Below are 23,641 nucleotides of genomic sequence, written 5' to 3' on the forward strand. Positions count from 1 at the left end.
ATGTTTTATATTTTCTGAACAAAATTAAAAATACAACTTTCCTCCAAAATGCAACAAACCATCAATCACAAAACACCTTAACTTATATCTTCCAGAAAAAAAGAGACAAATTACTTGAAGATGAAGAAAAGACTTTCCTAAAGACATAATTCTGTAACTTAGTTCTAAAACTCAAAGCTAAACTTACAAAGTGAATAAAACTACTCTTAATAGAAAAAGGACAGTTGAGGATGATGAGAAGGCTGACTGGTAACATAAATACTTGAGAGGAATATCTGGTGAAATAAAGTACAGATGGTTTTATCTTATATCGCTTCCCTTTGGACCAGCTGAAGTTGAGTAATGTATCAAATGTAGGATATTCACAGTATTGTAATTTAAATTATTACCGCAACAAGTAGACAATATCTATACAGAGTTACTTCTACTTAATAACAAAATACGTAAAGCTTATTCTTCTTTCTAGTGTCAATTATATTGGCATGCTTGGTAGCAAACATTTTCAAATTAAATGAATTCTTGAACAGTAACTGCAAGAGTGTAAGAAAATGCAGCCTTATGGGCTGTCATAAGAAATACCTCGAAGTTTGCACTTTACCTAATTATACAAATATGTAATATGAAATTGATTTCTTGTGCACTGTATTAGTGCCTTGCTTATTGCAAAATACTTTTGTATTGCTTTTGTCAACATAAATTAGACTTACACAATTTTTTCTAACACTGTTAAATTAAATTATGTGCTTTGCAAGTATAATATTAAACCAATGAATTAAGCTTCTAAATTCCATTAAACCATTGTATTTCCTTTATATTCTATAATGAAACTTAAAAAATCAAAATAGTTCTTAAAAGATACCATCAATAAACCACACCAAGAGCAACTGAACTATCAATTGGAAATTAAAAAAAATTAAAAGGGGAAATTTGCATCCCATCTATAAAACTTTAACATTTGCAGCAACTCTTTATTCATTAAAAATCAAACAGCAGAGAGAATGCTACCAGCAATTAATTTTCGTCACGGCTTGCATTATCATTTCAAGGTCAGGTTTCATTGGCTATGCCTCAGTGGGAGCTTGGTTTTGAGATCACTAAACACTGCTCACAAGGGGAACGTCATTAAACATGTACTTGGAAAAGTTAAATTACTTGCAATAGCAACAACTGAAAAACTCTGCTATCCTGTCTAGACCCTTTTACCCTCCAGAAAGAAACTGTGTGTCTTTCAGTAAGCATTCATGAGCTGCCTGTGGTGGAATACTTGAGTCTACCCTTATAAACAGTTTGACCTTCTGACCACAGATCCAAAGACTCGTCCAGTTCTTATGACATCAGATGAAAGCACAAAACCAGTGACTAATACCTTCAGGAAGGACTAAAGGTAGAACACCTAAGAGGCAAATTATGCACCAAAGGGGCTGGGGGGATAAGAAAGAGCAGTGACTCTTGGGCCCCACAGAGATCAGCACCAATCTTGACAGATAAAATTATTGTGCTGCATGCATGACACAAGGAAGCCCAATCTCTTCCATATCAGTGGTTGGGATACTCTAACATTCATGCCACAAGTATAATTTCCATCTTCAACTGGAAAAACAAATCTTTCTACTTCTTGGATGCTTATAATTTTTTTTCATCTTTCAAACATCTTTTATTTATAATTTATATTGCTTTTTTCCCTTTTTTTGTCTTTACCCCTCATTTAATTTCTTGACACAACTTTTAAGATCAAGTAGTGCTTTCTCTCACCATAAACCATCCCCACAATGCAGGGAGTTCCAAAGAGTAAGGTGAATTCAGGTTGCTGCACACCTCCAGGCAGCTGGTATCATTTATGTACCCCTCTCACATGGCTGATTGAGACAAAAAGACGACTGTGATGACAATGTAGAAAAATGTACTGAAAATAAGTGGGTGCTTCTTTGCAAATGATACCTTGCAGGAACATACAGTTTTGTCTATTTTTTCAAATTCAGAAAATAAAACAGGTATGGATTTTTTCACCCTCATATATATTGTAATACACTGGGAGAGAGAAAAATACTTCTAACCATCTGCCTGGTTATTAAAGACGTTAGAACAATTTACAGAAAAATGTTTCGGTATGTTGAAACCATTTTATTCTTTACAAAGCTATATGAATATTTTTCTTGAAATTGATATCTATTTCAACACATCTATATGTTTACGATTATATACACAATTTTAAATCTTAAAACAAAGGTTTCTCTATTTCTTTCAAATACTTTTTCTGAAAATACTGCCAGCAACACCTATGAGTGGTGATGGACATTCACTAGCAATTTCTGGAAGCAATCAGGGACTGCAAGATTTCAATTCAGTGCTGCAGTCCAAACTAGTTAGATCTTTTCCTGTCTTTGAACACAACAGAGAATATCAGTCTGCCTTTTTTCTTTTTCTTTTTTTCTTTTTTAAAGCAGCTGAGCAAGAAAGACTGATTTTGAAGCATGTATTTTACCATGATTTGTTTAGGAACTGTTGATGTTGGTTCTTCCATCTATGCCATGAAAAATTTCACTACAAAAGGTAGATGAGAGAACATATGATCCCTCATTGTCCCATGCTCTTCCCTGACCCCAGTCTTCAAGGATGGGTCCCTTGCCTACTCCTGCCACTCAGTTACAGCGGTGCATGCCAGACTTTCAACAGCAGAAGTGCAGCAGGGATTTGCAAGACACAGGTTGGTTCTCACGTCCTGCAGTGCCTCAATCTTTTCCCCAGCTTTACAGTACATTAGATGCCAACTGCTACATCAGTGTCTCACCATTTTCATCTCCTCTGGTCCCTTAAACCCACAGGAGGCAGCACACTCCGCAATTTCCCCTGGAGGACATGGGAAGCCGGGAACTGCCTCTGCTCCTTAGCAGCCTCATGGAGGAAGAAACAGAGTGCACCACCTTCCAGGCAACAGCATGAACTGAGCTGAACAGCATGGCCTAGAGGCAGCTGCGAGAGGAGAACATCAGTAGTATTGTGCTGGTAAAGTTTATCAACTAATTCATTCCTAAGAAAATCTAAGAGAACATTTCAAGGCCTCTCTTGCTTTCCTCTACTTTTTATTTTTAAATAGAAAATTCTATCCACTTGCATAAGGACCTAAGCTGTTTCTCTGTAGTAGAGGATGGGGTGAAGGGGCTTTGGCAAGCAAATGCTGGCTTCACCACTTCTGGGATTTTCTCTGTCAGTGTTTAACTGTCAAAGGAGCAGCTGTCAAGGATTCTTCAGGAAAACCAAAAGGCCTCAGGACTAGCAGCTAGAGAGGATGAAGTCATTAACTCTTGGCACACACAGAGCAATACCAAAAATACAAATCCAGAAGTTACAGAATGCTAGAAAGAAATGGATTTAGAGATGCTCCATTGTGAAAAATGTGAAATGATTAATTCATGTTCTTATGGTTAATGATAAATTGAAAACTATAAAAACTGTATATATATGTGTGTTGTATGAAAGTATAAGTTTCAGGATACCTTGTAACATTTTGTTAAACCAAATTATGAAAAGGCAGGCACCACCCCAGAAACTCACATTCAGAAATAGACAAAAGGTTTACGGGAAAACCGGCAGTCTCCTCAAGCACCGGGAGGGAGGAGACCCATCAAGATGAGGTGGCAGAACCATCAACACCACCAGCCGACACCCTCACAGAGCATCAAGCATCATCATCCATATCTCGACCATCCATCAGCCATGAGGACTGGACATTAACATTTGAACGGAGAGAAAGAACTCTTTTCAGCCTAGCCGGAGACACCCTTGGATTTGAATAGCTAGCTGGGACACAAAGGGAAATATGGCCAAGGGCAGAATAAAATGTATAAAAACTAAGGCCCAAACTGGGCAAATTTGTGAACCTAGTGGGAGACAGCAGACGGCCAGGTTCTGTGTCTCGAGCTTCACCCTTGGCATTTTCCCGGGAAAACAACTGTCAAGTATCTCCGCTGTTGGTGGGTTTATCGAAATTCTGTAATTTGGTCTTTGTTAATAAACCAAATTATTTTAATTGGAATATTGTATTGGCATTTATAACATCCATGAACACCACAAAAAAAGCAACAAAAATGTAGGGATTGGTGAAAAAGGACACTGATGGTGTAAGCCCTAAGGATAAGAAGCTACAGGGAAACAAACTCGGTCATCTCTGTCTTTAAGTCCAAGATTTGAAGGGCTACTTCTTCCAGTGCAATTAAGCTCACAAGACAAAGGTGAAGTTTGCTACAGAGGAACCTGCTACAGATGCAGGTTTAAGAAACATCAGAGTAATGCTCCAAAATGTGCAAACTCAAGCAATTTAAGAGTTTGCATCTTTTATGCATTTTAAGGGAAATAATTCTCTTTTAGATGTCAAAACACATTTTTTATTAATTTTCTTTTTCTCTAACTGCCAGAAGAAACTTTCAAGTGAAAGAACTTGAAGGGTCTTCATGTCTACTGTTGTTGTTTATAGCAAATTATATGCACAAAAGCTATATTGCAGTAAAAGAGCAAAATAAAGTATTTAAAAGTTAAGAAATTCCACCTTTGAAATATCAGTAACAACCTTCATTCAATTTCCTTATGCATATGCATTATTATTGTCCTTGAGGCAATATGGCAAAATCTATACCTAAAAATACAATGTCAACTAATGTAGGTGGCACAGGCTAAAAAAAAGTAATAGATGCAAATATATAGATATATTTTCTGTAGTTACAGTTTTTAAATAATCAGACTAGATCACAAAAGGCACATCTAAGAATACTCTTTACAGTTACAGGCACAAGTAAGTGCTGCAGCACAGGTGTCTTGCTGGTGTCTTGAGCCCTCACAGATATTTTGTACATAAAAGCACATGGTCCACCAGGCATTCATCAGAGAACATCCTGAAAGGTTTGCCTGGCCTGTAAGCTACTCATATTTGCCAAATATGAGTTTAATAATCTACTATATGATCCAGAATATGGTCGGGCAGTTTGTCAGTTTTCTGTACCAGTGCAGTCAGCACTGGTAAGCACATGCAATAAGGAAAAACTTATGACTACTTTAAAATTAGAAAAACAGAAACAGAAGCATAATAAATAGAAACTGAGTTACTAAAAAAATATTCTGAATATGCATAGGATATTGAGTATTTAAAATGTTCTTCTAGCTGACTCAGAGCAAGTATTTTAAATTTTCAAATATTTCAGATATGGAATTAGTGGGTTGTCCACTACACCACAGGTTAAGAAAAACCAGCAGATTCAAGGATGGTACCGACAATGGAGGATGTTCTTTATTTTCCTTTATTTTTATACATGAAAACTTAATTTCTCCTTATAAGAGATCTAACAGTTGCAACGTAGTACTTATCCACTCAGAATTAAAGCAAGTTTACTATAAAACATATTTCACTAATGTGCAGAATACCATGACTGTGGATATTGTAATTGAAGGCAGGATCTGATACAGAAGATGTAGAGACTTGATTATCAGCCATTGCAAGTACAGATTACCACTGAGAAAAAAAACAAACAAAAAGAAGCACAAAATCCTGCCATAAAACCCAGTGTGTGCTAGATTTCTACACTCCTGGGAAGACAGCAGAAAAAGAACGATTGCCTCTCCAAGGTATTATGAAAATTAGTACAGAGCTAAGAGGGTACTCAGACCAGACTGGAAAGGGACTGCAAAAGAGGAACTGGCTTGAAGAACTGCTTGTGGTTTCACTGATTTCCTAACTGGCAATAACTTACAGGCTACAAGAATCAAAGCCTCTCTCTTCTAGCATATCCTCAGCACTTCTGCAGCCAGCATCAAAGGAAACTGGATAACTATTTCCCCATTTCAGTCAGTGTACAAAGCCCATTCACTATACATCAGCTGAGCTCCAGCAGAGAAACAACTTGACAAGACAAGCTGAAGCAATATGTGTCAAAGAGATTGAATTCCAGTTTCATATTAGTACAGAAGAAGACAGTGCATGATTATTGCTTGGAGCATGTGATTGTTTAGGGGATAATGGTAGTACCTTAACACTGGGAAGTAATGGAAATTGTCTGTCTTGTTCTCATTCTTTCTGAGACAGTCACTTGTGATATGTCTTGTTACACTGCCAGGTCATTTCTCTCTTCAGGGTCCTTAAATATCACCTGTCCAAGTTGACAATACATCTCTCCAATGTTGTCATTATGCTTTGTCCCCTGCTAAATAGCTAGGCACTCACTTTACCAAGAATGAAAAGTCACACTTTACTTGCAGAAATTAAAATATTAGAAGCTGGACACTATACTGGAGCTCAGTTTCCCAATGCTTCCTCTCTGCAAGGATGCTCAGAGCTTAGTATCAAGGCATCTTAATATGCCCAGGCCCATGTCCTCCTTTAAGTTCTTGTTTATGATAAAGGGGACTACTCCTGATGTTGTTAAATTCAAAGAAATGGACTGAATTATTACATTTTCAAACAACAAAACGTATCTACATTGCCTTTCACATTTTTTAAATGCCATCATGTTCAGCAAGAGGAACTTCTATTACAGAAGCTGCATTGCTTCCAGTACTCCATTTTCTCACACCAGCAACTGTTCTGTGCTGAAAACAGCTCAGCAAACCCTGCTCCAAAAAACAGACCTTTAGCACCAGAGGCAAAAGAGTTTCTTCATGAATCATCAGTGCTATATTCAACCTCCACTACAAGTCCACATCAGATGGAGCAAGGCATAGCATGAAACACAGAAAGAAGGATGGTGAGAATAACAGGAGGACATTAAAAGGCAGATTTTGTGCAATTCAAGGCTGAAAAGACAGATTGCAAATACTACAGGGGGGGGGGTTTTGCAACTATTGTTCTTTACTACAATTGCTGCATATCTGTTTCTTAGCCTGTGTTATGGTCTAGACAGGCAGAAAGAAGCCTGCCCATCATACCTGAGTGCTTTACACAGAACTACCAGAACAGGATGGCTGCTCTTCAGAGGTGAATAAAACACACATTGGCACAAGTGTCTATGAAGAGAATAATGTAAAGTGTCCAAGAGATTAGTTCTAGAACAATAAAATGCGTAACATGAGCATCTGATATTTTCTAGTTTAAGTCTGTCCACAAGGCACTGAAAGATTATGGCTTCCACAGAGCCTGCACACCATGGGATGCAGCAGCCCAGCTGAAGCCTCACCCATGGGAGTACACAGCATACCTATTTTTAACAGATCTTTAAATCACCTGGAGTCATTGCAGAAACTATTGCACGGACTTAGAATTCCCACCTTAAACTTGCAACTCCTTTCTTAAACACAGAGACAGTAAGCTGATTTGTGAAAGCAATATTGAAGATTGATAGCACTTTTTTCCCCACTAAGGGATCAGATCAAATGAACACAGGAGAAAAAACTCTACATTAGTGAACCGCTTTAATTTAATGCACATGACAACTAGTAAATTCAGGACTAAATAATTCAAAGAAAGGCATAAACATCATGGTTTATTGATTTCTACACGATCATATTGTTGTATGTATTTTTTCTCATTGTATAAAGTATGTGTATATGTTCTGAATATGCCCCTCAGTAAAGTGACAGTGAAAAATGTCTACCATTTTAACTTGTCATTCAAATACACATTCCCCATATTTTCCAAGTACTGCTAGGCAAGATAAGACACATCTAAAAAACTTTTTGCTTGTTTCTTTTCTGTAGAGGTTCTTATACGATATTCATCACCATATGAACTGCAAACCTACAAGCATATTATGCCATATGAATAAGTTCTACAACATATTATTCATTCCCTCATCCACTGTTTAGATAGAAGCATCCATATTTGCTTTAAACTTTTAAATTCTGTTTTAAGGCTGAAGAGAAGGAATAGCTGGGGCTGAAGGGGGAGCGATGGTCGTGTTAAAAAAGGAACAAGAAAAACCAAACACAAAAAGCTGAGCATCAGAAAAAGAAAACTTGGAAATGGCAACCTAAGAAGTCTTCGAGGTGAAGTGGCAAACACACAGAAAAAAAGACTATGCTCAACTTGCATGATCTTTAATTATGGCTATTCAGCTGATACTTGACAAGGGTTAAGCCAGAAAAAAAAACCCCAAACAACAACTTCAGGGATAAATTGATCTCCACTGATTTCTATACAGTGTGTTTGTTTCATTCTTCTCACACTCCCCATCCACCCCTTATTATATCAAGTCAACACTAAAAGTCAACTCTGCATGGACAGACAAAGAGTTCTTGGTCACATTAAGAGCTGAATGCAGACACTAAATCAGTGATAAAATTTGTCACTGAATAATTAAAAATTTCACCACTTACATATGATCTTCATTGTATAAGATTCTCATTACAAAATAGTTAACATTCAGACAGACAAATCCAAGATCTCATTGCAGCCAGCACAACAAAAATAAGCAAAGTACTTGCTCTGAAAAAAAAAAATCACGTGAGGTAAATAAATTTGAGAAAAGTTGCTGGAAAATTGTTCACAGTCAACCCTGCTTTTGAAATAACAATGAGACACCAAAGTGAACAGGTTTGTCAAAGGTGATGCCAAAGGCCATAAACAGAAAGCAGGTTTCTTGAATTGCTGTTCTGCACTGTCTTCAAAGGTCATTACTTTAAGGAAACATGGTACGAACTCGACTGGTTTATTTATTTGTAATCATCTAACTACTACAGGTTGTGCACTGTGAATAGAGCACACCATACTCCCCATGGGTGCTCTATGCTCTGACACTTCAGCATAATTGTTAGAGTTCATTTTACAGACAAAAGAAGGTACATTGTCAAATATATTTTCACCAGTCCCTATCACTGAGCACACTTTCTCTAAAATAAAGGTAATAAACTGCAAAATATGTTCTTATGGTACTGTTATAGAATCTGAAATGTTTAATTATCGGAATGATAATTTAACATGTTGTCATTTCCAAGGGTAATGAAATAGCTTTTAGCAATTAATGACCTGAAAAACAAAATACATAAAATGAAATAGTTTTCAAAGGTAACCTGAAATGAAAAATAACAGTATACAAAGGAATAAAAGGCTTATGCAGTTGATTTGGAGATGTGAAACAAGGAAAATAAATTTTAACTCCATTAGGAATTACTGTCTAAATCATGTCTGTATCCCTAAACTCAGTATTAATTCTGGTCACACCACACATAAACAACAAATTTTTGTTTCCAGATTTCAACTTTGTGCCAGATTATTTTTATTTTAGTTTTCTAATCCTCCCAAAAACAAACTCTTGCACAATGCCATACCTTTAATTCTATCTAAAAAGATGCTATACAGATTTGGAGAGGAGCTGGAGAGATGGGGATAAAAGACTTGGGTCAAAAGAAAAATAATTTAGCAAGCAATTTCAAGATTATGCCTTCAAAAGTTTTAAAACATTCTCCAATGCTAAGGGAAGAGTGAGAAATTTTGCTCCAGTCTGCAAGCCAAGGACTGCAGGACCTCTTGCAGTTCCACTGCCTAAGTCTCAGCCCTAATGGTCCATGACTCTCAGATCTCTTTTCCCACTCTGTACATATGGCCTACTTTGTTTTTATTATACTGCAAATGTTGTACTTGAAACACAGATGAGATTGAGCCAATTCCAGCCACCACAAATTAGAACTCAAGTCTTTGTTCAAGCAGCTTTTTTTTTCTTCCAGTTTCATAATATTCTGTAATTTGTCAACTTTATCTGTTATAGTTACATTTTCTTTATAAATTACATGGAACTGTTCCTGATAGGGCACAAATAGAAGTATTCATTCAATTACTTCATAAAACTAGTTTTAGATATATAAGCCAGTTCTTCTCCATTTGAGCTGATTTTATTCTGGTTTCTTAATCAAAATGCCTTATATCAAATTAAATGCATTAGAGAAGAACAATATCAGCTTTATTAACCAAAACTGTAATTTAATTTTTAAAAATCAAGTTATTCTGACAAGAGCATTCTATAAATCTGTTGATTGTCTCTAATTATATTACTTCCTTAATACTTCATTAATCAAGCTTGGTATTGGCTGTTCCACTATTCTGTTCAGAATTAAAGTTAAGATGACAAGCTTTTAATTAATTGGGTGATCCTGAGCCCTCATGTCAGTATTTTTAATGTTTGCTCCTCTGAAGCTTTCCAGGACTTCTCCAGATTTTTATTTGAAAACATCAAACAAAACCAGGTAACATTAAGAGCCTTAGCAAGTCATGTTTAGGTTTCTGGATCTACTAGTCACCTGAAGTGTAACTTGATCTCAATTGCTGCTTAATATGCTCCTCAACTCATTGTTAAAATAGAGGCTATTTCATTATTGTTCTATACAAAAAGCATCACATGGTCTATTTTCCCTCTTAGCACCAGCAGGAGGATTTACAGAGAAATAAAGTAAGGAGAGTGAAATTCACTCAGTTCTGCTTCATACATTCTAGGTTCAAATTAGGTAAAAAGAATTATGCTGCTCACTATTAAAATAAAACAAAGAAATAAAAAAGCAAACAAGAATTAAATAAAAACCAAATATTTATCTAGCAGAAGAAAGTCCAAAGAATTCCTGCCTGTAAGAAGCAGGGCTTTTGGAAAGAATTAAATTATATCTCTTTGGAATGGCTTTGGAGAGAGACTCACAGGGGGAGAGGAAAAATATTGAATGCATTTGATAAATCTCATTAACATCAGGTACTGCTTTCCTCTTCCACCCTTCCACTCCTGCTGCTCACAGCCCTCCTAGCCCATCTAATCCATAGTACTCTGCCAAAAGTGCCAAAATACTTGAAAAATTAGTATGCTTCCAAAACACTTTAGCGCTGCAATGATCTGAGTAACTTAAAAAACCTTATTAAAATTTTTCCTGATTAATTTTTAATAGACTGATAAATGAAAATACAATAAAAGCCAGTCCTATAAAAGTTTGTTTTATTTATGTACTTACCAATTCTCAAACACTATAAAATTAATATTGCATTCTTGAACAGTTGAGAGACCTTAATTATGAAACCAAACTAAAGCATTAAACACACTAATCAATCATGCTTAAAAAAAATCATCTGAAATGAAAAATAGAAGTCATCATTCAAAAAAAGAGCTCCAGTCTTCTAAAAGGGAAAGATTATCTCAACCTGCAGTCCTGTTTTTAAGATGCAGACACAGACCAAAAATCTGTGAACATCAGTTCCCCAACTCTGCAGAAGCTCTAATCAGGCTGTGAGTTATCTGGCCTGGGTGCACCCACAGCACTTCCAAGTGCTGCAATATGAATTATTGCCCACATCCATTCTTTTACAGCTGGAATGGGCACCGTGGATTAATGTACAGCGATATATTTTCTTGCCACAGACAGTGCTGCTCTCAGAAGTGTGATCTATTGACTAGTTACATGCACTTCAGATAAATCATGACGGTCTCAGTGTGCTGTGGCATGCTCTGCTCTGGGAAAAGCCACCAAACAAACCAAGGTGAGGCAAGAGATGGAGAAATTTCTTGAGACAGGGGAGCTCTGTGTGGCCTATGGTGTTGGTAGCTGCTCCTTTTCTTCCCCCTGCCTCCACCACATAGTGAAGGGGCAAGCTGACCTCGTGTCCTTCATCAGAAAGAGAGCCAGTAACTTTAAACAGTCTGCACCAAAACCTTGACTGATCAGCGTGTAAAGCGCCAGTAACACAACCATGTCTTGTCTTGCTGTAGGCTTCTCCTCGCTCCTTGCCCACTGGTAGAGACTTCAGAAAGAAGGCAGAAGAGGCCACTCCACACAACAGAGGCTTTGAAATGTGGGTGGCCATGCTAGAGGAGTTCACCTGCCTAGGTCTGCTATCCTAGCTCTAAGTGAAGGGCATCAGAGTAATTTACTGCTGAATATGATACTATACTATAAAAAAATAGCCATCAACAGAACGCTTTCCAAAAATGAAGTGTGAGAGACTTCAGGAAACCCATGTCTTGTATAACGTGGCACTTGTAAAGTTGCAGGTAGAAAACTTCCAGTTTGTGCAGAGGGAACTTGCAGCTGCAAGTACCGTATAAATGGTACTAAGCAAGGCTGAATACAGCAAACAAAAAAAACGATGAAAACTAATCTAGGGGAGGTCAGTGTCTGAACTTGCAGTTTACTGCAAATTCAACTGAGTCATCAGCATTGCACTCCTTTGAAAAAGAGGATACTGTGCTTAATTTACACAATCTGACAAGGACTTGGCTGGGCAGTCTGCCTGCTCTCTTGCTAGGTAAGTCAGCTGCACTACAGTCCTTTCTTATGGATATAATCATAATTAGGATTCTATATGTGGTATGGGTATCTCAGCAGTGGCAAGCAGCACAAAAAGCAGAGCATGGTTGCTGGTGCCAGATAATGGTCCAAATCAGATGGCTCTTCTACAGGATGCCTTCTCAATAGCAATTCTAGTATTCAGTCTTAACAGGAATATGATGAAGTTCCTTTTTCCATTGTTTTAATATCTCCCTGCTCCACCTCCCCATATCATACTCAGTTGGTAAACCTATATGGAACAAGACTCTGGTCTCTGCATTTGGAATCTGATAGAAAGACCTTAAATGGTTTCAATTACTATCTGGCCAAAAGCCCAGAAACAGTCACAAATGCCAAACACATTTGTAAAAACAACAGCAAGTTATAAATATTGGTGTAATGAGGGCTCTTCCGGAACGACAAGTGTAAAATAATTTTTAAAAGTATCATATTAATTTAGTTTCAAATAGTTCATCTTTAGTTTATCCTTTAAATGTGTTCAAACTGTAAACAACAAAAATATGAGCAACAAAAACACATAATTTAAGCACTCAAAATGTATTCATGTTGCCCTTGAAGCTATAGTCTAAGTCCATAATAATATCTACTTGGAGGGAAATAGGATAAAATTCCTGCTTGAAACATGAAGACAGCTGTTTTTCTGTAAAGATAAATACTTCTCTCTGTCCCCGTTATAAAAAAAAAAATAATTAAAGGCTGAAAATTATGCACTTATCTGTATTTTTATTAGCTTTTAAAGTTTTAACCAATTGCAGTTGCACTACTGCAAGGGACACAAATGAAGAGCACATCTTATCTGTTCAGTGCTGTATATTTCAGGAACCTCCTGTGATGTTGACTCTACCCAATTTTATAAACACATTGCTTCATATTCCTAAATTGTCTTGTACAGCACACAGCAAAATCTACAAATCCAGATCCCCACCCTGAATCTTCTTCCTTGGCTCTGCAAGTGTAAAAGGCACAAACACTGAAGGAAGTAGCACTGTACACAACCCACATCAGCACATGCAGATTCTATACTACGTCTCGCTCACTCCACTCATTTTAAAAATCATTTACAATTTTAATGTAACCACAACAACATTTTAGTTCTCCAGATGGCCATGCAGGGTCACTTTCTCAGTGGCAGCCTCTCTGGGATCCCTCTGTTATAAATCCCAAAAACAATGATCAAAAGCCTTTGAGCTTGCTTTTGTTTTTCAGTATTTTTCCATGCTTTTTTTTTTTTTAGAAGAGAATTCAGCAGTCTGCTGTACTCTGTGTATATTGTTTTTGAAATTAATACATGCAGAAAATGTACACAAACATTCAGCACTTGAAAGGGCAGCAGAAAGCAGCCCAGCTCCCAAGCCTCCACCTGCAGGTGTTCATGTGCCAGCATTGCATCTCCTGCTCTCGTGCCTTGGGGCTGACTGTTACCAATAGCAGATCTCTGTGACAGATAATGATTTTGAACAATGAAATAACAATAATGACAATTAATAATATCATTGGTAAATATTTTTCCTTTCTCAGCTCTGCCAAAGATATAAAGCTTCCCCCCTTACTTATATCATTATCAAAACCAAAAAAAATTGCAAACACACAGCACCCTTTCCTCCAACTGTTTTACAATTCTTCATTCTTTTCTGAAAAATCACACCCTTGTGCTGAACTTCAGTAAAGTAGGAGCAAGCAATTCCACTGTGTACATATATTAAGCTCTGGACAGGCTGAACTATTGACCTCCTTTGCCGCTAAAATATCAGTTAATCATAAAACTGAGCTGTGAGCTGTTACTCAGAAGCAGTAGCACACATAAGAGAACAACTTCTGATTTAGAGTTGGAAAAGCAGACTAAGTGGACAATTTTAGATTATCATGTCTTTTCTACACCCTGCCCCTCTCCCCTTACCCCCTCTCAAGGGAAGAAAGGCAATAACAACTCAGAGGATACGCTCAGAAGGACAACACACCCCAGAGCCACAGAAAACAGCCTTAAGGATTACTTCTGGTTAAAGTGTTACTCTCTGCCTTTTGTTTTGGTGTTAGAATCCTGGAGAATTGAATAATCTGAGCAATGACCCCAGGCAAAAGGTGGAAGTCAGAATGAAATAAAGCTCAGGTGCCCAAGTGAGGACTGAGGGGGAGGCAGCCTCACTGAAGGCACCCCTCAGCATCAGCAGCTGGGAACACAATGTCTTGATCATATCATCATCTGTGGTGCTTAGCAGACGAAATAACAAGGCATACACCTGGCTCTTACAATTAAGAAAATAGTAAGAAAATAGTGCTTTGCTTCAGATGTTTCAGACTTCAGCTATTTAAAAACACTCAGTGGTTTCATATATTTGATTGCTCAGCACTATCTTTAATCACAGGCTGATAAAACAACACATCTAACAAAATGCCTGAGCTTCAGCACAGGAAATATTACCTGGGAAATGCCAGATAGACAAACAGACTGTCAGAGGACTTAACTAGTGGAAGAATTATCCCTTCATTAAAGAACAATTTTGTTTAGCATTAGCGAAAACATTTAGTAAATGAGTCACTAGACACTAGTTTTGCTATAAGGAAGACAGAAAATTATCTAAATACCTAATAATGAAAGTGCACGTATGACAATGAGGTAAGTATGATCATCACTCAAATGATGATCACGAAATTCTACTAAGGAGTAGAATACATCTCCAGCAAAGCAGAGGACAACTGATCAATATAATCTTATTAAGAAATAGCATTAAATTATGAATACTGAATGAATTATGGGGAAAAAGTATTTTAAACTTCATCTGAAAACGATGATATTTGCTTAAGCATTAAACAAACAGCAAGCAGAATACTAGATTATTCTCATTGTTTTTTCAGTGAGTTTGCAGTTGCTGCTACTTGGAATGTAAATTTTAATCCTTACACTCTCATCAGATCCACATTCACTAATGCATACTTTTTAATCTCTGTAGAGAATAGTCAAAATTCATGTTAAAAATTAATTTATTTCCCACCATTCCATCTAATACTGAGCAGATAATCAATTTTAACTTGTTTCAGAATTTGAACTAATATGGATAAAACTTATGGAAAGACAAAACTGACAAAGAACATTGACAGAAAAGAGAGTATCTGTCTGAAAAATAAGTGAGCTTGTCAGAAATGAGAATTAGGAATAATTGAAGAAACTCCAGAAAGAAGATATTGCTGCAGACATGTCATCTAATATAGCACAGTAAATCACCTGCCAGTCACTGGTAGAATACTGGCAGCAGCAGAGACTGCAGGGTGAGATATTCCATTATTACCTTTGCCTTTTCTTATAAATCTTCTCTTTGGAAAAGACTAATTTTTATGTTCATAATTTGCCTTTTATAAGCAAAATATAAGTACATACAACCAAGAAAATCATATTGACAAGGATCTGCAGTTATCTATCAGAAGTCTTGGGAGAACACTGCAGAAAAGGAAGGTCTGTCTCATTTTCCAGACAGGTGAGGAAGCAGCAGGGTGTTCAATCTGCTTCTGTCCCTGACTCATCCCTGATGCTGGGCACAATATTTCAATCTTCACAAACCCTTGCTGACACAACTTCGACTAACTGAAACTAGCTAATAGTAACAATTTTTTGCCTTCCCTTCAATGGAATAAGAAGAATCAGTCTTACTCCAAGGTAAACAGCTTGAAATTTTATTATTATTAAAATAATGCTGTCACAGAAAGTTCAGAATTTTCTGCTCAAGTATTTTTTTGATTTGCTTAATTTCATAGTGGATTAAATTGAGTTGAATTTTTTTTCTCAAGACAGATTAGATTTTGGAGCCTTAAATGTGAATGTAATGCAAAAAAAAATTAAAAATAAAAACAAACCCAACAAACCCACAATAACATTTTTTCCCCTAACAGGCTTCTAAAAATACATCACATAATTCATTACTTCCTTTCCCACTAAAAATCTTTACTCTGTCACAACCTGGGTAAATTAAGTTACATTTTTACAAGTGCTAGGAAAACAACCTGAACATTTCAATTTGTTACTCTCAGCTCAGGATCTTTAAAACAGAAGCAGTTTTCCAATTCCTACTTTTTTCAGAAGAATGTCTAAACCAATTCTGTGCAATAAACCAATACTTTAGCCTTACTTAGATCTCAAAGACTAGCACCTTAACTGACATAGATATGTAGATCTTTCTACTTCACTGGAAAGACAGACTAAATTATAAAAACCATCACAAACTTCAGAAGATGCCTTCAGTTTAGCCTTACTCCGGCTTCATGCTTCAACTTCTGACACTACTGTGAGGAACTTTAAAAAAGATCCTCTAATTTTCTGGAATTCATACCCACTGACCTAGTCTGCTAGAATTTCTGGCTTCTGATCCAGAACCTGACACTCTTCCTTAAGTAAACAAAATGAGTGGTTATCCATCAGAGATCTGTCTTCAACTTGTGAAAAAACGATGCCTATTTGTGATTCACATATCCGTACATACACATGACACATGGAAACCTGAGACTCTCGCTTGTCCTTCTGATTACTTTAATGCAATTTTGAATAGATGGTTATCAGCACTCTTTGCTAAATCTAACATTGTGCCAACTTTAAAATGCTGTCAGGCTCTAGAAGTCCTGAGACTGGGAGGGAAAACCCCACAATTTAATTTATGCTTATTTTCCTCACAGTCTGAGATTCAAATTATAAGTTTTCTCCCCTGTAACTGTGAGACGTAGGTATTATCTTTCTTCTTATGAAAGCTGAGATTAAAATAACTTCAGATAGCTTTAGAAGGAACAGCATATAACACAAATTGATAGTGCTTAATCTTCTTGGTGCTGGCCATGCAGGGGCACTCTAAGAGACAAGAAACAAACTGCAGGGCTTCACAGCACATGATTTTCGTGATAGTAGACAAAAATGAAGAGAACACTCTATCTGCATTTTCAATTGTATTCTACAATTTAGAGAATCATAGAATACTCTGAGTTGGAAGGGACCCACAATAAACACTGAGTCCTACTCCCAGTCCTGCACAGGAGAGCCCCAAGAGTCACCATGAGCCTGAGAGCATTGATCAAACAAATCTTTAACTCTGGCAGGCTTACTGCTGTGACCACTTCCCTGGGGAGCAGTCATAGCTACAAATTTCAATGTTTGTATCTTACTTCTTGGAGATTCTGTCAGGCCATACATAACTGCCTGGGAAAAGACAAGTTACGCAGAAGTACACTTTTTTTTTTTTTTTTTTTTTTTAATGATTCTATTCGTTAAATGTATTTTTTCCTATGCAATTTACTTTATATGCAAGTTTACTTAAAATGTAATTGAAAATATGAAGGTGAATAAACAAGGAGGTCAGAACTTTCCAGAAACCAAGAGGTCCCCTTCCTTACATGAGGAGAAACAAAATGTTTTCTTAGATTTTTAACTTCCTGCCTCCTAATCCAGGGTTAGCAACCTAGACAATGACCAGGAAGAGGACACAGCAAATCCTTACTGATCTGGAAACTTGGGGATCCTTAAATCGTGATACAAGTTAATTGTAGCCAACAGGCCTGCCAATCTATTAAGACATAAAGTAAAAAGTTTTGGATTTTTGTGAATTTTTCCAGAGCAGCACTCACCAGCACACTTGGTCCTGGTGATGAGCGGTGGTCCTGGCTGCCCTGTGCCCCCTTCGCCCGGCCTGGTGAGCAGGACTCGGATCTCGTACTCGGTGTCAGGGTCCAGGTGCCAGAGCTTGTACGTCGGTGCGTTGACAGCGTGGGTCTCGGTCCAGGTCCCCGAGGTCATCCGGTACTCCACTTCCTTCAGGATAATGGGGCCATCCCCGATGATGGAGTTGGCGTTCAGCTGGATGAGCAGGTACGTAGGGCCAACGCCCAGCAGCTGCGGGGGAGCTATTGGCCGAGGAGGCTCTGCAGGGGAGACAAAATAAGCCAGCAATGAAACAAAAGCTGGAAAACCCACTAAGAGGAGGGCACTCTACACAGGAAGTTGTCAGAGTTCGGTCAGCAAAGGTTCCAAACCTCAGAAACAAATTCAAACTGACATCAATGAAGAAGAGCTGAGGAGAATTTCAGCTGATGGAAGTGAGTGGTGCACTACTGGCATCTGCTCAGTGCTATATTTTCCTTTCAAAAACCTCAGCTAGAAACCACAAAATACTGTCTGATTTATATATTGCTGCTGCTTGGGATTTTTTTCTGAAAAAAAACCTATGCTCATTTATATAATTTACTATACCAATAACTTGAGATTTTATTTTATTGACTGAAGCCACATTTGCACTTCCCTTATAGAAAGAGCTGCAAGAGATGATACACTACCCCTGCACAGAATATTCTTAAAAACGAGTATCACTGCAGTTAATCTGAAATCCACCAGATACAGTTAGGGAAGAGGATACAGATGCCTATTACAGGCATTCAGAATATACAGAACTGAGCAAAGCTGCCAGGAGAATGACAAAATAAAGACATATGGCAACAACATATAATATTTTATTCTTTAGTAAGTCACTACTGATTTTGAAACTTGAACAATAGGATGTGTGCTACCTTTTGTCATCCCCTCTTCTCATCAGCTTCTGCCTGCCTACATATTTCAGTGCAGCTGCAAAGCAAAAAAGGTAATGACAGACCAAACAGGAAGGGGTGCTCCCCCCTACCCTGAGAAATGTTAACATAGAAACATTGCCTCAGCATGATTTATTTTAGGAAACAATCACAAGCAACAAGTATTTTTCTAATAAAACGAATTCACTGATAAACATGGAAGGTTCATTTTCATTCCAGATGGCTCATATTTCAGCTAATTTGTTTCAGTTAATTAGGCAACAATGCTAAATTCAGTGCACGCTGGGGTTTGACACAGCAGTGATGCAGAGCTAACAAATCAGCAACTCTGAGCAGGTAGAGGGGATCTCACGGCCAGTACATTAAAAATAGCTTTTAACCCCAGACCATAAGGTTTCCCTAGCAGGGGATTCTTACATTCTACACAAGAGAAATTAAGACACACACACATTGCACATATTCTGGCCCCCAGAGATGATCCCACCAGTGTCAATGACAGAACACGTGGTGGGGAGTGGTGGACCTTCTTTGACATCCCATCCTCCCTGCTTGGTGAAGATCAGCTAGTGACTCCCTGGTTCTGCCTGCTTCTCTACTTCCAGCAGCAAAGCTTCCCTTCCAGGTACCACAGCTTGCTCCAAAACCGTATATTTACCAGCTCTATAAGCAGCCAAATTTCCCAGATTTTGGCATATATCTTGCGGACTTTTTTCTAAATTAGCTGCTTCTCAAACCACTCCGTTTGGAGACAGGGACTCTGTAGCCATGTCATTGAGGCTGTAATGGGAGCTGATTTTTTCCTTCCAGAGTGAAAAGGTGAATGCTCCAAGGTGTTTCCATTTCTGCTTCAGGATATACAAAACTACAGAAAGTACTTCAATTAATTATTAATGGTTTACCCCTCTTTGGCAATAGGTGTGCTTATGACTTTGGCAATAGGTGTGCTTATGAATTCATTTAGATCCCTACCTGCATCAAAGCTCAGAAATGCAGCTGGGCATAATGAGGGCAGTCTATCTGCTGTGGAGCTAACATAATAAATGTCAAACTAATGTATTCTAAGGTCAGTGCATATTATAGTAGAAAACATCATCACTGATGAGCATGATGCACTACCAGCTCCAAGATATAAATTTCTAAAACATATGGCTATGTTTAGAAGCATACACTTTGATTAGGAGCACGATTATCACAAATAAAACCTCACATAAATGAGACCATTGCCTATTAAGTTCTTATGTTAAGAAGTAAAGCACATTCTTATATTAGCATACATATTTTGTTTTTAAGCTCTTGAGGCCAAGGAGACTTATTTATAAAGTCTCTCCTAGTTCCAATAAATTATGCATGAATTTTAATCAGTGAGCAAATGAACAAGTAATTGTTCTGCAGCATTATTAATATTCTTCATAATACAATATACAATCAGAACCAGAGGTGAGGTGCAACCAGAAATCCCAAAAGTACACTAAGTATCAACTGAAGCATGCAATCCCAATATACCAGGATAAACTTTTCTGATGTTACCCAATTAGCTTTCTATTAATTATTCCCATTCATTATTCTATAACCACATCTCCAATTATAATTTGAAATCACAATTTCCTTTTGTATATACAACAATCTGAAACTTTTACAGTTTAAAAATTGGCACTGATAGCTACAAAAGATAGAACAAAGCCATTATTAATGTTTTTGTTGCCATTCCCTTAGAAAATATCACACATCTTAACAATACTTTTCTTTCAGAGAGTTTTAAAACACAATTTACATTCTTCAAGGAAGTATATGTTGCTGGCTTTTTTTACCCCAGTAATCTGGGTCCACCTGTAGTAAATAACCCAGTTTCAGAGTGCCCTGAGAAGACAGTCTGCCAAAAATGAAAAACGTCTTATATGAGACAAGAAAAATAAAAGAAGATGAGTGAAAAAGTACCCTAAAGAAAATCACCCTCTAAGAAGTTTGTTCTGGCTTATAAACAACATAAAAACTCAGCCTCAGCCAAGCCAGGTGATGGCTTAGGTGTTTGGAGACTGGATTAGAGGAAGAATTGCAGGAAGCTGAGGCTCACTAGTACGCACCACAGCAGCTTCCCTCCTGCCTGGCCCTGTCAGTAAGTTCCAATGCAGGTGGCCCCTACTCCGATGTATTTTTGGCTTCCAGTCACTTAGACCCAAAGCCAAGTGAGGCAGCACAGTAATGTCCCTCCACCCTTTCTCTGCCCTGATCATTACAACCCAACTAGAGAGCTGTGCCCTCTATTTCTGCCAAAAAAGAACCCACCTTCCTCAATTATTATGAGAAGTGGCAAAGGCACACAGCATTCCTAGTGTCGTAGAGTGACTTTATGATGCTTGTATCCCCAGTTGTCTGTTCTGTTTATGTTGGACATTTTGTTCTGTGCCTTTAAGACTGGTTCTGAGAGTGAAGCAGGGCGAAGAAGCGTGGGGTTTGTTTTGAGAAACAGCATTCCCCTCACCATTCCAGCTCCTTGACAGTGTTCGTCTGAAGCATGGACAGACAACGGGACAGAGATTGCCTTTGCTTTTAGTTAATTTAGCTAGCTGAGGCAGAGAAGCTCCCTGGACTGTTTTTGTTTTTCTTTTTTGTTGGGACTGTTTAAACCTGTCCTGAACTTAAAGCCCAGAGAGACACTGGGATCTCATGCCTGCAGCCCACAGGGCCCAGGACAGCATTTCCAGCGCCGGAGGAACTGATAAGAGACTGAGCAAGCCGAGTGGCACCCACGGCAATTTTGCCATCTCTCCTCAGAACAGCGACAGGTTTTATTGTTTCATATTATTCATTCTTTATGCCTGTGGGCATTTTGTTTCTTAAAGAAACAGTTTTTTCCACATTTCTCTAAGGTGATTTTTTCCCCAGACCAGTTAGGGGAGGGTCTGTTTGGGTTTGCTTCCCAGAGAGATCCCATTTGGAGGTTTCCTGACAAATTTGCCCTAAACCAGGACACCTAGCAATCAATTTTCCTTGAGCTGTTTCCCTTTTCTCAGTCATGAAGTCTGTGTAAAGCCATAAGGTTCTAAACAATAATTTATGAAAAAATATTTCAGCCCATAAATAGTTGAACTCATCAGTAGAATCACTATTTTAATAGGTATTAAAGATACCCTAAAAAGTTTGATCAAAGACCCTGCATGGTTTCATTTCTTCCTTTGTCAAGCACAAAATTTAAGATTCCTTATCCAATGTAACTAGTTTAATTACTGACTCATTTTCTACTATGTATTTTTAGCCAGTGTATAAAGGTGTTAAATCTGACGAAAGCTCTTCTAGTTTTCATGACCACTAACATCTCAGAAAGACTATCTTTTAAAGACCACTTGTACATCTGCAAGACATTAAATAAATGAAAGTGTTTTCATGCATAACGTGTTGCAGTATTTGGTCAGCTCTGGTTTTGACATAAAATGCCCACAGCTAAGGTAATAAAAAAATTAAGACTGACATTTCGTCAGTACTAAGTTCTCATTCTGCTGAGCTACTAGCAGTACATTATGCTCACATCAGTATGTATATGACATTGTATATTAAATGTAGTGTGATATTTAGGCACCAATGACAACAATAAGCATGCAGCTTCAACCTCCTCTACCAGTCTTCCTACAGTTAAGTGGTTGTGTCATATTTTTAATATGAAATACTGTATGCAAATAAATACGCATTCACAGGCAGAAAAAAAACAGCCAGAAAATGTCATTAGTGTTATTAGTATAGCCACCAATATACATAAAATTTCCAATATTCTCAAGTAACAGACATATACAATACTACATTGCCTTCCAAGATTAAACATTTCCTAAGTTTAAAATAAAGGAAGGTAGTTTCATTTGTATCTTACTGACAATCATATACTGTTTATACTGTTTGATCAGTTCAAATGAAAAAATTAAAAAAAAAACAACAGAATTCTACATACTGTTCCATTTTGGAGGAAAAGCTAATACTGGATGCATGCCTGATAGAATCTTATTTTTAAAACTTATTTACAAGAGTCTTATTTTGCTAAGCATAACAGGTACCAAGAGACTCTTGCTGCACAGCAGAAGGGTTTGGAGAGGTAGGAAGGAGAGGGCTGGTCACCACACAGCCCAAGCACTCAGAGCAGGTGCATGTCTTCATCCACTCTCATCCCACTCGTGCATTGTACAGCACCTGCACACATTCATGCTCTGCAGTAATGGCCTGCAAGTCCCCTCCACTCATGCACTCACTGTGCCTTCCCTCTGGTGACAGCATGTTCAGCTTGCTCTGTGAAATATCTCACACCAAGCCTTACACTTGGTATGCTGATGAGTATTAACTGCTTAACCCAATACACACAACAAGGGGAATCATAAAAAGCTTAATTTTTACAAGTATTAAAAAATCATTCATTCATTATAAAAAGCCCAAATTCAGCCTAACCTCCTCAGATGTTTTAATTACACCATAAGCTATCAAGAAAGTAGGTCAACCAAAAGAATACAAAGTTCCTTTAAAATTTGCCAAAATTCAAAGAAACAAAAATATGAAGTCATGTAAATAAAGCTAATACTGAATGTTCTAGGGAATATAGCAAAGATGTCTCCACAAATGACTCAAGACTGACTCAGCTCTCACCTATATCAAACTCACTTCCTCTTCTAGGGAAATTTCTTGCAAAGTTATTTAAACATATCTGCGTATTTCTTACAAGCTGTCTGCTTTTCTAGTTCAATTCAGCTGAGGTTCAGTGCCTGACCCACACCGGCTATGCAAAGTTAGAGCACAATAGCACAGTCTTTGCCATAGGAAGCCCTGTGGGACCAGGAGCCCCAGGCATGAGACACCCAGGCAATCGGAGACACCCAAG

The 23,641-nt window shown here is 37.7% G+C and overlaps 1 protein-coding gene across 4 annotated transcripts in view; it reads right to left on the minus strand.

The window, feature by feature from the left end:
- PTPRK (protein tyrosine phosphatase receptor type K) overlaps positions 1 to 23,641 on the minus strand; it is a 386,603-nt gene that overhangs the window by 145,580 nt on the left and 217,382 nt on the right. For all 4 annotated transcript variants that reach the window (XM_063389974.1, XM_063389972.1, XM_063389970.1 and 1 more), the window contains exon 7: positions 17,836 to 18,129. In XM_063389974.1, coding sequence (XP_063246044.1) covers positions 17,836 to 18,129 — 294 coding nt within the window. The remainder of the gene's footprint in view (positions 1 to 17,835; positions 18,130 to 23,641) is intronic.

This window comes from Prinia subflava, chromosome 2 (assembly GCF_021018805.1).
Source record: "Prinia subflava isolate CZ2003 ecotype Zambia chromosome 2, Cam_Psub_1.2, whole genome shotgun sequence".
Lineage (NCBI taxonomy): Eukaryota > Metazoa > Chordata > Aves > Passeriformes > Cisticolidae > Prinia > Prinia subflava.